Source organism: Ambystoma mexicanum, chromosome 11 (genome assembly GCF_040938575.1).
Source record: "Ambystoma mexicanum isolate Mex_15411 chromosome 11, UKY_AmexF1_1, whole genome shotgun sequence".
NCBI lineage: Eukaryota > Metazoa > Chordata > Amphibia > Caudata > Ambystomatidae > Ambystoma > Ambystoma mexicanum.
This window is the reverse complement of record NC_090934.1, coordinates 308,265,454-308,281,647: the sequence shown is the minus strand read 5'-3', so window position 1 is coordinate 308,281,647 and position 16,194 is coordinate 308,265,454. Positions and strand designations below refer to the sequence as shown.

The 16,194-nt window shown below is 46.1% G+C and overlaps 1 protein-coding gene across 1 annotated transcript in view; it reads left to right on the top strand.

Annotated features, from left to right (window-relative positions):
• NKAIN1 (sodium/potassium transporting ATPase interacting 1) overlaps positions 1-16,194 on the top strand; it is a 536,625-nt gene that overhangs the window by 415,365 nt on the left and 105,066 nt on the right. Inside the window, exon 3 of the mRNA XM_069623039.1 lies at positions 8,479-8,559. Within this exon, the coding sequence (XP_069479140.1) occupies positions 8,479-8,559 (81 nt within the window). The remainder of the gene's footprint in view (positions 1-8,478; positions 8,560-16,194) is intronic.

The window sequence follows — 16,194 nt, the reverse complement described above, 5'->3', positions numbered from 1 at the left end:
CTTGATCCGTGAATTTCAATGGGGGAATTAATTGATTTACTTACAAAAATACTAAGGATTTACACAGACATTTTTTTTTTAATGGAGATATGCTAACGAGATTCTTCTATAGGCAGATGACTGGACTACCTGGGAAATTGGGTTTTTCATTTGGAAATATTGGATGTACTACTACAAAAATGAAGGGTTTAGGCAATTTAGGGCTGGGGTTATATGCTACTTACATAGCAAGCCTTGGTTTAGGATTCAGGAAAGCCAGCTGGATCTCAGGACAATATGGACAGATGGGGCAAGTGGTCTGGTCACTGCACTCTCAAAGATGGTAAGGTTCAGCAGCCTTCTCTCCGTCCTCCTCCTGTCTCCCCAGTTTTTGTGTGCCTTGAGTCCTAGTACAGTCCCCCTTATATAGCAGAAATGACATCACTAATTTTACAATCTAGGGGGAGTACCCTGTAATTATCCCTGCCACTTAGATTGGACAGTTACCATCCCTCTCTCCGCCCCCTGTCAGGATTGGTTCAGGGGAGGAGAGCACCATCTGTCTATTTCCATTTATTATCCTTTTTGTGTTCCCCTTACAACTTTTTGGCAACAACTAGTTATGTATCATAACTTCATAATTGTACTAGCCACTGCCATATGAAACATATATTCGTTTTTTTTTTAACCATGGGGAATTAGATAAACCGATCACCAAATCCGTACAATGTAGCATGACCATGTGGCACATTTTTGTCATTTTTATAAAATGTATAATTGTTATGAACATGCAATTCATCACGCATACCCCCAATTTTCAATTTCCACCTTTTCATCAAATCTCATCATTGTCACATGTTCAGATCAGCCAGAAACCTAATTTAACTGGCTGTTACAGTTCCCGGAGTCCCAGGTAAATGCAATTTATATCCTTAAAACCACCTGGAAATCACATACAAAATGGCATAAAATGCAAAAAATCCTTAGTCTGATCGCTGTGCAAAATGCCTAAAACGAAAACAATCTTTTAATATTAGTTGGGAGTGTCTTGTTCAACATATGGGAGGGCCGCTTCATCCCCCAAAGCCATCTGCTCCCCTGGGTCAGCCTGTGATCAGAGGGTTTTTTATGAGTCCCTTTGAAATCGGCAGTTTGCTCTTTGAAGTGGGTGCTACAATGACTCACACCTTTTTGTCATGCTTTAGCCAAGGATTGCCTTCTTTGAAATCCCTGCATACCTGCCATCATGTCTGCAGAGCAGAGAATTATGACGCCTCCTGCAGCATCACATTTTATTGCAGGGTTGTTAGAGGACAGGTGTGATATCCAACTGGATGCAGGGCTTGTCATTGTGAAGTTCCTGCCTCAGCCAGAACCGGTTTTTCCTGAAGTAGTGTCTCTTCACAGGTTACAGGAGTTTTGTGGTTGAAACCTAATATACATTTGCTTTGGTCACACCCCACATCATGTTTCCCTGACATTTTCTGTGTGAGCAGTGATATCATTTTCCATTGTGGCTTTTTAAAGCCGTTTTCCTTTGCAACACATGTGCAGGCCGTTTTTGCTTTTAATGTTTTTTAGATGATGATGGGTAGGCTATTTTCCACATGGTTATTTAATTTTATGTAAGCACAAAAGAAAAACCCAGGCCGTTTTTGGTTGCAGTGTTTAAATTCTTGCCATTCATGTGACAGGGAAAGCAAAGCAGGGCCATTTTTGGTTGCAGTGTTTAAATGCTTGCCACTCATGTGACAGGGAAAGCAAAGCAGGGCCATTTTTGGTTGCAGGGTTTAAATGCTGCTGTTCAGGTGAAAGGGATTTCTGTTTGGGGCCTTTAAATGCACACCACACCAAATCCAAACCTGGTTCGACACAATTGCACAAGATTAAGAAGCCTGGTTCCACACCATACAACCGCAATGAACTGATAACGGTACAATTGCAGGCCCCAGACACCTTTGTCCACTTTTGGGACCCTAGAGACTGACAAGCCATCCATGTGAGCATTTTCCCAACCCACATATATCCTTTTGGTAACATTGTTGTGATTTATTTACCTTTCACCCCTGCTACATTACCTTATTGCTTGCATCATCTTCATACTGCATGTTCTGTGTCCTTTCCGCACAATTGGGTTTTTGTAGTATTTTTATAGTACAGTTTATTTCATGTGGTGTTTATGGGCCCCATTATGACTTTGGAGGTAGCCATGGCGCCATGGCTGCCTCCAAAATCGTGTCCGGGTTCCCTGAATGGGGAATTACCGGGCCATTCCGAGTTCGGAGGGCCCAGTAATTCCTTTTTCAGGGAACCGGGCCCGGTCCTTCCCCATTCCCATTCGAGCCCCCATAGGGCTCAATGGGAATGGGAATGGGGAGGGAGCTAACAACGGGCCCGTCAGTTACGGGCCCGTTGTTAGTTCACTGGTTCCCTTGAGGAACCCGCTATGGACATCTGGAAAAACCAGACATCCAGAGCGGGTCCCGCGTGGGGACCTCTTAATAGTGCGGAGTGGATTTAACAGCGCTGGCACCATTACCGGTGCCGTTAAACCCATTCCACACTACTCGTAATGAGGCCCTATGTGTATTTATATAATCTTGATGGCCAAATTTTTGGACTGTTGTACTATTGCTTTTTGGGTGGCTACTGTTATCGGATTTGCACCCCTCTTAAGAGTATAGCCTACCCTTGGCCCACATTGTCAGAAAAGGCAATGGAGATATATCTCCTGACTGTTCCTGTTTCACCTTTATTTTTGGGATCACTGTTGGTTTGTAGTAGTGTGAATGCTAAGTAGGTGGTTTCATCACACGTATTAATCTGTTTATTCTTTTTTTCTCTCTGACTTATCTTTCGTTATTTTCGCAGCGTTTCTAATCTTATGCCCTCCTGGCAGGATTCACCATCTGCTGGTCTTTTCTTGGCATCTTGACATCATGCACGTCTTTCCCATTTCACAGGATTCCAATGCGTTTTCCTTCTCTCTGGATTTATTCAGAATAGCTAGAGGCTTAACGGGTTAAATAGCTTAGTGAGTTAAGGGCTTGTCACAGAGAGCCCTGCTTGCAACCTGGATTTCCAGGTTCAAGTACCAGCATGTCAGACTCAGCCATTGATTATTCTGAGTGTTCATCCTCACTATCAAAATGAGATATGTGTGATTTTTAAAGGGCACCAGGGAGCTTAGGAGAAGAAGAACAGCAACCCATCTTGCAGTCCTTTCTAGGATGTACCCCTTGATCTTTGGAACTTGTCATTTTTTTCACTTTTTCTTCTCACTTTGACTTTCGGGTCTCATCTCTTGTCCCTTTTTGTTCAGCACTTCACTCAGTTTGGGGTCTTCCGTTTCTTGCATCACTGAAAGTGAATCTGCTCCAGTTTTGGAGGATTCGATATCTCACCCTTCTTTGGCACACAACCCCCTCTCTTTGACAACCCCAAATGTATTGCTATCGTCTGTGATGGCCAACTCTCCATTTGTACATCTCTCTCTGGCAGGCGCACGCTCCTCTAACTTTGGGAGTTCTCACCACCCACCCTTGGCTATTCAGATCTTGCCTCCATTTCCCTTTTAGGTGATCCTTAATCTATCCCCCCTGTTTGGGACACATTCTTCCCCATTGCAGGTTCTCTGGTCTATCCCCCCTCTCTCTAGTTCACACTCTTTTCCTTTGGGGTCGCTTGTCCACCGGGGATGCATTCCTCTCCATTATGGGGTCCTTCATCTGCTATCCTTATCTGGAATATGTTTCTATACTTTATTTGGTCCCCCTTCCTTCACCTCTCTAGGATGCAATCCTCTCCCTTTGCTTGTGCCTCAAGCATGTCTCGACTGTAGGATTCAGTATCTTCCCTTTGTGGTGTCTCATCTATCTGGGATGTACTCCTGTCTGCGTTGGGGAGGAGGATTCTGCCTTTCTATGATATGCACTCCTCTCAGTTTGTGGTTCCTCGTCATTCACCCCTCTCTAGGGTTCAGTTCTCTTCATTTGGGGGTCCTGTCATTGTCTGGGGTCCTTGCATCTCCATTGTGGCGGAGGGAGTCTTGCATTTCCCTGAGACACACTCCTCTTTTTTGACGTTCCTTATCTTTCACGCTGTAATTATATTTGCTTGTTACTCATCTCTCTCCCCTCTCTCGTATGTACTCTTCTCCCACTGGGATAACCTTAAAATCCCTGGTACACACTCCTGTCCCTTTCGGTGTCCCTCATCTCTCGCCACTCTCTAGCATGTTCTCTGATCCCATTGTGGAACCCTCAAATCCCTGGTATACACTCCTGTCCTTTTGGGCATCTCTTATCTCCCTCTCTATGTCTCTCTCCTCTCTAGCATGTACGGATCTCCCATTGGTAATCCCTCATCTCCCTGTTGCACACTTCAATCTCTTTGAGTGTCCCTCATCTCTCTCCCCCTCTAAAATATAAACTTCTCCCACTGAAGAACCCTCATATCCCTGGTACACACCCCTGTCCCTCTCGGTGTCCCGCATCCCTCTCTCTCTCCTCTCTATTTTATGTCCCTCTTCCATTGGGGAACCCTCATATCCCTGGTACACACATCTGTACCTCTTGCTGTCCCGCATCTCTCTCTCCTCTCTAGCATATGCCCCTCTTCCATTGGGGACCCTCATATCCCTGGTACACGCTCCTGTCCCTCTCGGTGTCCCGCATCTCTCTCTCCTCTCTAGTTTATGAACCTCTTCCATTGGGGAACCCTCATATCCCTGGTACACACTTCTGTACCTCTTGCTGTCCCGCATCTCTCTCTCCTCTCTAGCATATGCCCCTCTTCCATTGGGGACCCTCATATCCCTTGTACACGCTCCTGTCCCTTTGGGTGTCCCTCATCTCGCTCCCCCTCTAAAATATAAACTTCTCCCACTGAAGAACCCTCATATCCCTGATACCCACCCCTGTCACTCTCGGTGTACCACATCTCTCTCTCCTCTCTAGTTTATGTCCCTCTTCCATTGGGGAACCCTCATATCCCTGGTACACACATCTGTACCTCTTGCTGTCCCGCATCTCTCTCTCCTCTCTAGCATATGCCCCTCTTACATTGGGGAACCTCATATCCCTGGTACACGCTCCTGTCCCTTTGGGTGTCCCTTATCTCGCTCCATTCTCTAGCATGTACTCCGGTCCTATTGGGGAACTCTCCTATCACTGGTACACACTCCTGTCTCTTTGAGGGTCCCTCTTCTCTCTCCTCTCTCTAATGTGTACCCTTATCCCACTGGAGTACCCGCATACCCCTGGTACACACTTGTGTCCCTCTGGGTGTCCCTCATGCCTCTCTCCTCTCTAGCATATACCCCTCTCCCATTCGAGAACCCTCCTATGCCTGTTGCACATTCCTGTTCCATTTGGAGGTCCCTCATCTCCCGCCACTCTCTGGCACGTGCTCCTTTCTCTAATGCTTCATTTGCCTCTTGTCCTTCTTTGGAATCGTGTAGCCCTCTGGTTTGGGGTTCCCTTACCGCTCACCCCTCACTGAGACGCACTCCTCCACCTTCTCCTCCTCCAGATAGCCTTGGCTTTGCTCCACTTGCAGGAGTGCCATTCGCAGCTCTTAGCCCCCAGGTGCTCATCTCTCAACGGTGCAAAGCTTTCCCAGTGATAGAAGCATAAGCGCTCCTCAGAGCCCTGGACTGGATGGATTCCAGCCTCTGCAAAGTGCAGTACTTTAAAGCTAATAAAATGGGGGCACTTGTAATCCATAACGCGGAATCTCATTAAAGCCAAATCAATTTCCCACAGCCATCTTTATATGCTGTCATCTTATTAAAGTGCGACCTTCTTATTCCGACAAAATGAAAAACTACTGTGCAATGTCTCTTATCCGAGACCGATGTATTATCTTATTGTTCGCAAGGCCTCCAATAACAATAGTCCCCATCACTTCTGCTCGGGCTCAATTCTTCACCATATTCGCGACAGCATTCACTTTAATTGAGTAGTCCTGGCTCCCCCCAACTCTTGCCTCATTGGCTTTCATGGAGCCTCCTCAGCTTCCTGTATGTCGGGGGCATCTCATGCGTACCCCGGATCAGGAAAAGAGTGGGTGTCACCATGGGAGCCAAGATCTCAAATATATCGGTGGAGCCAGGACCATCTTCCTTGTTGGTGGGCCCAGACCAAATGGGTATTTGTGAAAATAATGCTATAACGGAGAAGGAAGCCTTGGGACACAACTGGCACTTGTTTGCACTTTTCTCCATGTTTAGTCAAGACAAGCAAGCTGTTAGATTAATCACATGTTACCCAATGATGTGTTTAGCATGCCATCTAATGCAATCCTATGGAATTTAAGACTGCTACACAGATATCTGATTCATCCTTTCACCCTCTCCAGCCCCAACAATGTGGCCTCCATCACATTATGACTGAATGGTGCACACAACAGTTGCAAGTAATGTAATGTAATGTAAGCGGTCTTGTATAGCACTCTTGGTGGCCTCGCTATGGGCCGGATTCCTAGAGCGCTTTCCAAGGGGAGTGCGCCATTATAAAATGCTTCTGTGAATCAGGACCTATGTGTGGCTTTGTAAGAAAAGCTGGGGGTTCATTAGTGGGAGGACAGTGTGAGAGGTAGATGATGGGCACACAACTGATGTCTGCAAACATGTCAAGTGACGGAAATCCTTAAGTCAAGTTGGTGCTACCGCTTTCACGTTCTAAGGACCTGACCTGTGAGCCCCTCAAGAAGGAAGACACACATTATAAGTGGTGTACGAGTCGCTGAGGCAAGTTGGCAGTGGCATCTATGGGTGTCGCCCATTACCCACAGCACTGACTAGCAGTCACTCAGTCTTCGTTGTATCACAGGCCTAATTCATGTCCATAGGATCTCGCTTTTTCTCCCGGGCTTAGAACCCAAGGATCGAGCATCACTCATCCCTCACCTCATGCGTTCTGGGGGTGGGAGGGAGTCATCTTTCTGAAAATGTGGAGATTTAATGACTGGGTCTTGCCTCTTCACCAGAGCAGGATCAGTACATGTATTGCTCCACGCCTGCAAGCCTAGGCAAGGGGCCGGTCTGTCCCAAATCCTCCCCCTTTCTTTTTACAGCCGCCCCCATCACTTTGATAGATATTATGCCCCTGTCCAAAGTGTGCATATGTATGACGTGGCTAATACACACAGTGCTATGCTATCTAAATCTCGCAAGTACATCTATATGGTGAATAGCATGCTAGCGGGATGCAGGTAGGTGATGTGCCAGAAAAGCCACAGGTGTAGAACATGCAAGAGGTATGTGGCGTGGCAGGAGCGGCACAGGTATAGAACATGCAGGAGGTATGTAAAGTGGCAGGAGTGGTAAAAAGGTGCAGAACATGTAAGAGGTATGTAAAGTGGCAGGAGGAGCGCAGGTGTAGAGCATGTAAGAGGTATGCATAGTGGCATGCAGGTGTAGAACATGTCAGAGGAATGCAGATAGATGACATGTCAGGAAAGGCACAGGTGTAGAAGCTGCTCAAGGGAGACAGGCAGATTACATGCCAGGGGAACAATAGGCAGCGAATGTGTCCACGGGATGGTGGCCCTCATGCCAAGAGAGGTGTTGGTATAGGACTTGTGATTTGGATGGGTGTATATTAAGTTGCATGATGGGCCCATCTGTTGCAGCGCATTGCCGAAAGATATGGTAGGTGATGTACCAGAAGAGACACATTTGCAGAAGGTTTCTGAGGGATGCATATTACGTGCCAGATGGGGCAAAGGTCAAGAACGTACCCTGGAATGTAGGTAGATGACATGCTAGGAGAGGCACAGGTGTAGAACTTGTAGGTGGGGTATATTACGTTTTAGGAAGGGCACAGCTGCAGAACATGTCTTGAGACATGATGGTAGATCACACACTAGGAGAGGCACTGTTGCTGGTGATGTGCAAGAAGAAGTGCAGTTGTAGACAGTTTCTGAGGGATGCAGTTCGATTATGTGCCGGATGGGCAGGGCAGAGTTGAAGAACATACCCAGGAATGTGGGTAGCTGCCATGCTAGAAGAGGCACAGGTGTAGAACTTGGGATGTGGGGAGGGGGGTGTATTAAGTTTTAAGAAGGGCAAAGCTGTAGAACGTGCCTTGAGATAGGTGCTAGATCTCATGGTAGGAGAGGCACTGTTGCAGTGCATTGCCAAGAGATACAGCTCGGTGATGTGCCAGAAGAGACACGGTTGTAGAAGGTTTCTGAGGGAAGCAGTTTGATTATGTGACAGATGGGGCAGATGGGAAGACCGTTCCCTGGAATGTGGGTAGAGGCATAGATGTAGAGCATGTAAGCAGGATGCGGTTAGATGAGGAGGCGGGCGGCATGCCCTTGTGTTAGTCGTGCTGTGGTACATGCTTTGCTGGACCTTCACCTCTTGGCCTTTTCATGCCTCCATCTGTTGTGTTCCCCACAGTATGCTGTGTGGTTGGTGCTGTGGGTCATGCTTTGCTGGACCTTTACCGCTTTGACTTCTCATGCCTCTATCTGTTGTGTTCCCTACAGTATGCCGTGTGGTTGGTGCTGTGGGTCGGGTGGAACGCGCTCATCATCTGTTTCTACCTTGAAGTTGGGCATCTCTCACAGGTAAGTCATCACACGTTACACTTCAACGGCTTTGTAGGCCACGAGCCAACATTATGAATCAAGTGCACCATGTATGAAATGTGTGCATCCATTCCCATACAATACATACTTCCACCATCTCTATTCTCACCAAAGTCATCAACTTCCCACGGCAGCAATGGGAACATAGGTGGCAGGAAAGATCACAACTGCACCTGAAAAAGAAATGTAATTCCACGCATCACAAATGCTCTCTGATCAAAGCAACTATCACATTCCCTGAAATATTGCAACAATGCAACAAGAGGACAGTATTAGTATCCCAGCACACCGCACACGTGTAATGCTCAAAGAAACTAAGACAACACTCTTCTAAGCTGTGGATCCAAAGGGCTTATGGTCTTTGCATCGAATGCATTCCATCGAAAATGGAATGCATCGAAACGTATTCAACGACAACTGTTCCATCGAATTACCATACATACAATGGAAAGTATGCATCGAAACCCTTTCATCGAGAAAAGTTTCATTGTATAAACACTTTACATTTTTTGCATGAAATTCGATGTAGCGTGCTTCACGTTAAAATGTTACATGGATCTGTCCAGCGCTGAAATATTTAAAGTATTTCGGCATTGGCCAGCTTCATGTAACGTTTTAGTGTTTATTGTTTATTGGGGGAGGGTTTCCCCCAACTCCCAAGGGCACCCCTCTAACCCAACCCTAACCCAACCCTAACCATAACTCTAACCCTAACCATAGTGTTAAAAACCAAAATCCATCGAAATCCAACAAAATGTATTCAATGAAAATGCATTTCGATGGAAAGGGTTTTCATTGGATAAAATGTGTTGGATAGTAATTCGAGGAATCTAATTTCGATGGATAGACTAGATACCGATCCAACGATGGACAAATGTGTTAGCAAAGCTATGAATTGTGGCACCTTAGAAATAAAATATAGCAACAGTTCTGAGAGTTATGTTTTTTGAACGAATGAAGATTTTGCACGACATATTTTATACATTGCATTTATCTTGCAGAAAGTCCTTGCCCTGATTATATTTAATTTGGACACTTATGGAGCGCACATGCACTCTCGTGTCTCTTGACAATTAGTACTACTGAAAAAAACCGATGGGGGCTTTGGTAGAAGTAAAGAAAATCCACATTTTCAAGACTTGCCTAAAAGGAGATGATTAGCCTGGCAACAAATTGAAAGAGATAGAGAGGGCCATCAAATGTCTATTAAACCCAGGGACCTTAAAGAGCAAGGCTGAGGTTGAGCAAAAAGGGCATCGGGCCACATATTTCCAGGAGGACTGGAGGACCAGGCCGGAGTGAACACTTCATTGATTTGGGCGATCAGTAAAAGTGTAATCTCAGGTTTGACCCTTAGGCCTTCACCCAGAGATAAGGACAAGGAGAGGGCCTTATTTATGAGGACTAGAAGGAGTTGTTCCCTGCAATTGTCAGGACCCCACCAACAATACCTACATTTTATCAGGGATTAGCCTGAGCCAATGCCTACTCATCCACCTGTCTTTGGCAATCAGGTACTTCATAAAGGACGTAAGCGACAATTCCCCATTTCATTCCATCTGGAGAAGGATTTGAGGGTCATCTGCAAAGAGTACAATCTGAAGCCAATTGAGTGGATAAGATGAGTCAACAGCTGGACGCACATGTTAAGTAACACAGGGTAGAGGGACAAAACCTCAGGACCACCACAAGCCACAGTATGAATGTTGGAGAAGAAAGGATCCCTCGTGCCCACTTAAGAGTGAGAGGTCATAAAGGAATGGATCTAATCAACAGTTGACCCATGGATGTCCTTTGGAGTTCACCACTGGTACCTCATGCGTCTCTTTTACCACTTGTAGAGCTGCTTTTGCAATCTGTGCGTTGAAGCTTGCATAGCCAACTGCTGACAGCAACTGGAACCTTCTCTTCTTTCTTTACTAAACTCAAAACTAGTATAACATGATGGTCTGACTCTACAAATGAGGATCTCTAAAGAGCTATGTGAGCCTCATTGAATCCGTCCTCTTTCTACCCTCCATTTTCTTTTTCTTTTTTAGTTGAGATCGCTCTCTTCGGTAACAGCCAGTTGCGATTCACCTGATGCCTGTAATGGTCTGAAATGGACTAGTCTATGCCATACAAGATCGAGAATATGTTATGTTATTTGGCATTTGTATAGCACTTTTTACCATTCGTATAATTTCAAAGTGCTGTGGATTGAAGGCCTTCGGGGACCTCAGTCCAGGTCAGTGGAGAGAGTAGTGTAGTAGAACATGCATGGACGCACTCGGTATGTGTGCAGCTAGTGTGCAGTGGTTGATGTGTAGCTGCATACTAGTGTTAGCTGTTGTGCGGTGGCTGTGTAAGGGCAGAAGACTGTGTGCAGGAAAACCAATGGAAATGGTATCTGCATTCAGGCGGCGCTGGTGCTTGAGGATGACATTATGTGTGCAGCCAGGCCGAATTATTAGAGGGGTGTAGCTATGTTCTAATTGTTTGTTGGTGCAGAGGCAAGAGTTAGCATAGTGGTGTGTTTGAGTGTCTGTATGTTTTCCAGGGGGGGCTTGTTTCTGTTCTGCTTGCAGTCCCTGGCAAGGTCATGGAATCTTCCTGTAACTTGGTGAGTCACATTGTTTAGTGAAGATTGGCGGGTGATAAAAGAGAGGTCAGTCCCAAACACTCATATTATTATTGAATATCTGCTAGCACTGTCCTCGGTGTCATTTGTTCCCTGGTATGTATTTCTGCTTAGATATACCCGGATATTTGGGATTAGCAACAAGTACGTGCTGGGGCATTTCTTGCTATAGTTCTTCATAAGAATTAGCAAGTGAGGCAATTCCTAGTTTCATAGCATAGTGCGCATTTACAGGTCAGTGATTAAATGCATAAGTGCTGATTAGCACATGGGTTTCTAGTTCTGCTAGAAAGAATTACCAGTTGGTAGTTCTGTTATATACATGCAATGATAGGAGTGATTAGCAGCTTAAGTGTTGGCCGGCCCCCCAATATCTAGTTCTGCTCTGGGATTCCAGGGGTGAAGCGTTAGCAGGTAGGTGCCTTCTATGGCTGATTGCGTGTTGCATAATTGCATGGCCTTGATCCAGCTCGAGAGTGGTGGTGCTTGGGTTGCGAGTCTGGCACAATTGCCCATGATTAATGGCGATAGCTGGCTTTAGGCCTTAGCAAGTGCTGAGTTCCTGCAGATGAGGTGATGAATACATTTTGCCAGGATGTGGAGTGCTGTCAGGGTGCCACTACGATTTGAAATAATTCACATCTGGACAGAGGCCGTAGGTGGTGTGGTTGGAGAATATCAGGCCTGACGGTCTATGCTAGGGTCCCTATTCAGTGGGGTACCACGCCAGGTGTCCGTCTAGGGGATAGGTCGAGTGGTTAGGCAAAGAGCCAGGTTTTGAGTGCCTTCCAGAACACCATGTAGTCTTTGCTGTGTCTCATGCAGGGAGGCAGTGAATTCCACAAGGTTCGTGCCAGGGTTGAGTAGGCTGACCCTTCAATCCTGCTCGAATTGGAGGTGGGGACCACTAGGAGGAGGACAGTGCTTGACCGAAGGGTGTGGGTCAGGAGGTAGGACGTGATCTTGTCTTGTAGGATTGTGGGGCCTAGTAATACAAAGGAATTTGAAGGTGGCCCTGCATCCAATTGGTAGCCAGTCTAGGGTACAGAGGGCCGGTCAGATGTGGTCCCTTTGTCCCAATGCGAGAAGTAGTCTTGCAGCCGAGTTCTATACTCTTTGGAGCTTGTTCAACTGATAGGAATGTGTTCCCAGGTAGAGGGAGTTCGCATAGTCAAGTCTGGACATGACAATGGACATAATTGCAGCAAGTCTGTGCGCGTAGGTAAGGTAGGGAAATACACGCTTCAAGAGGCTGAGGTGGAAATGGCAGGCTTTGGATGCATTGTTGATGTGGTGAGATAGTTAGGGCCGTGTCCATTGTGCAGCCAATGTTTTTTACAGTTTTACAGTGGTGGTGGTCATTGCCGGAAGTCCAAGTGAGAGTGGCCAGGCATTCATAAGGGGGAAAGGTCAAAATTTCTGCATATCATAAACTCCATTTTCCCTGGGTTCAGAAGGAGGTGATTAGTCGGCATCCAGCGGTCAATGTCTGAGAGACATGCTACTAGATCACGGCTGAGGTAGGAGGTCGATTTCAGAATTCTCATGATGATTTGTGTGTCATTCGCATAGTTGTAGCAAGTGAGGTTGTGTGAACGGATGATCTTGGGAAGGGGGGTCAGGTAGAGGTTGAAGAGGAGGGTAGAGAGGCAGACACCTTGGGGTACTTCGGTGTTTACTGGGCATGCAGCGGAGAGGAAGGAGGGAGGAGGGTGATTTGCTGTCTGTTAGAGAGGAATTAGGTGATCCAGGAGCGAGCTGAATCACGTATTCCTACAGAGTGCAGTTTGTTGAGGAGGATTCTGTGGTTGATGGTGTCAAACGCTGCAGAGAGATCGAGAAGAATAAGAGCTGTGCATCCTTCTCTGTCTGCTGTCATTTTGAGGTCATCCCAGATATAGATCAGCATGGTTTCTGTTCTGTGGCATGGACGGAAGACTGATTTTGCACGTTCTAGGAGGTTGTTAGATTCCATGAAGGTATTGATCTGTGGGTAAGCACTGCAATCAAAGAGAATATGATGAGCATACCTAGGTTATGAGGCTTCATCTGCCATGAGGTAGTCATACTTGGGCATTTGAGGCTGCATCAGGCATGTGAAATATTACTTGTCTTTTATTCTGTGCATATCACCACTGTAGTGCTCTTAAAATGCAATGTGTAGAGGTGAATTGTAACCCTGCCCAGGGTGGCGTCCAGACCACGCTCTGTGGGGGTGGAAAGGAAAATATAATGGTAAAACCTCGGGAGATAATATAAACACTTGGCAAATAGGGCTAAACTCTGCATAATCTAGCAGTATTTGGGTATTTGAGGCGAGCTTGCATATGATGACCACACCTGGAATCTGAAGCTATGATAGCATAATAAAGCAGTGTCTGGGTATGTGTGGGTGCATATTGTAACATCATTGGGCATTAGAATAATGCCAAATGATTATGCAATATGCAAAGTGTTTAAAAACTGCATGTAGTATATGATTGTTATACCTTACATGAAGTGTTAAATGACAGAAGATGGCAGTTACTGACCATAAGGACTTAACTGTCATATGAAGGGAGTTCCCCTTGCCAATAATGGCTCTGCTGGGCACACCCAGTGCTCATCATGCCTGTACCACATACATTGCATTGTATGTAACCCATGTGCTAAATTTCTCATGTGATCCAAATGCATAACTAGCTGGTATTTTAAAAGCAGAAGGTATTTAAAATACCACGTGTTATTACTATTAGGACCAAATGCAAAATGAGGTTCTTACTGCAGTCCTTTCAACACTGATGTGAGATCCTCTAATGGCATGGAGCCAAAGGTCAAGTGGCATCTCTTCCTATGACATAATCGATCGAGATCAAAAGTTGATGAGATGTCACTTCTGCTACCCCTGGCCTTCTGGTGAATTGGCATCCCTGGAGATATTGTGTACTGCAAAAATGACTATGCACTGACTTTGCCCTGCAAAAATACACTTTGCACAGTTCCATGAATCAGGGTTTGTGTCAGCAGTGCAAAGTCAGTTTGGACTGGGCAAGGAATTCCATGAATCAGGCCCAAGAAGTCATCTGGAAGAATGGACCTTGATGATCTTAACTGTACTGCAAGGGTCAAGTTTGGATCAGGGAGGGAACATGTTCTCGAGCGAATGGAGACAGGCACCCAGTAGAGTGGAGAGAAGAGCTTCTCGCTCCAAAACAGGATCCGGTGGGGTCCAGTGTTGATCGTTCTGACTCAGAGTGGATCTTCTCAAACCTTTTTTTGCAGCATTCAGCAGTCTGATTGCGTGACACTAAAGCAAGAGGACTAGTAGAAAGAAGCAGGAGCTGCTGGCGATGACAAAAGAGGGGTTCCTCATTGCGACTGAAGACCCCTTTCTGGGTACAGACTCCCTCTGAAGATGCATGGATTCACCTTAAGTTGGGTGGGGGGGCAGAAGAGTGGGGCCCCCAACTGTGCAAGTATTTGAATAAGGACTAGAAAATGTCGTAAGAATCAGAAACCTGCGACTTGGCGTTTAGATATACGGGAGGGGGATGCCCAGACTTTCCCAGGGCGTGGCTAAAACCAATATTTCTAAGCCGCTCCAGAGATCCTGCTCAAAGACAACGTTGGCTTGAGGAGACCTGCTATGCGTCACTCTCTCCTTAATGTCTTACCTGAACGTTGTGTCTGTTGCAGGTTTACACCACTGTCTAGTCCGGGGAGCTGCAACCTTTGGGGTTCCATATCGGAAGGCTCACTGCGCAACCCCTGCACTCACATATAACACAAACACTAATGCACAACGCCTCTGACATAAGAATGAAGCTACTTTTAACAACAATTTGAACTATAGCATCCCACGTAACTCTCTATCTCTTTAAACACAACCCCGCCCCCTTTAGTTCATGGTATACCTCTGTTGTGCACATGCACACTCCATGTAGACATGGGTGACTAGCAGGGTCTTTGCCACCCTCTCATAACTTTAACGGCTGTAATGCACACACACCTAATAGGACCTCCCAATTCTCCCAACGTTCAACCAACAGCGCGTTGGGACCATAATTATGGTGGAAGGCGCTATACATATGACCAAATTAATGAATGAATCGATGAATATTCATTCAGCTGATTGTGGGTCCCATCAGCCCTGCCAGCAGAGTCATTGGTGAATAGTCATGGAACTTGGAAGTCAGAAATCAAAACATCTGGAGAGCCCAAGATTGGAGACCTCTGTTCTAGTCCTTAATAAAACACTGAGACAAGTTAAGGCCACAGACATTGTATGTTTACTGCTCTTTTGCGTTCTGTCCCCAAAGTGGGGTTAGGTTCCTTTTTGTGCCCTCGTTCTGCAGAACCCGTCCCCCCTCCTAACCCCCACCTGTGACGCCTCAAGATGAATGGCACAGCCTCCTGAGGGGAGAGGGGTGTCGGTGAGAAACCCAGCAGAGGGAGAGTCAGGGCAGCAGATTGCTGCAATGTATCAAACGCAAAAGGCTAGAAAGGCACAATTGGCGAGACTGATTAACTGGGGACTCAAGCACGCCCAGTAATTAGGCGGGCCTCGCTTTACTCTGCCACAGGTGATGAATTCTGCCAGCTCTCGGCTGCCACTTAGTCACACAGAGAGATCTGTCTTTGGGCGCCCACAGTACTATAGCACACATTATTTCTTTTTCTTTTCTGCCCACATTTGTTTGTGTTTTGTAATATTTTATTTTACAGCATCTTAGAAAATATTGTTAAATTGAGTCGCTTATTCACCTTGTAAAGCACACATGTGCCAAGAGGTGGTTTATCCCATAATGGGCGCTATCCAGATGATCCCAATGATTTGCTCGCCTGCCAACGATGAGGCCTCGGGGCTCTCAAAGCCAGAAGCCCAATGGGCTTATTCTACTTAGGTATTTTGTCCAGCTCTGCACATCACAGTTTTCAAGAGGTGATGGAATGCAAGAGGCTGTGAATTGTGATAATTGCTGTTCCTCAGTCGCTATCCTCATTAATGCCATTTA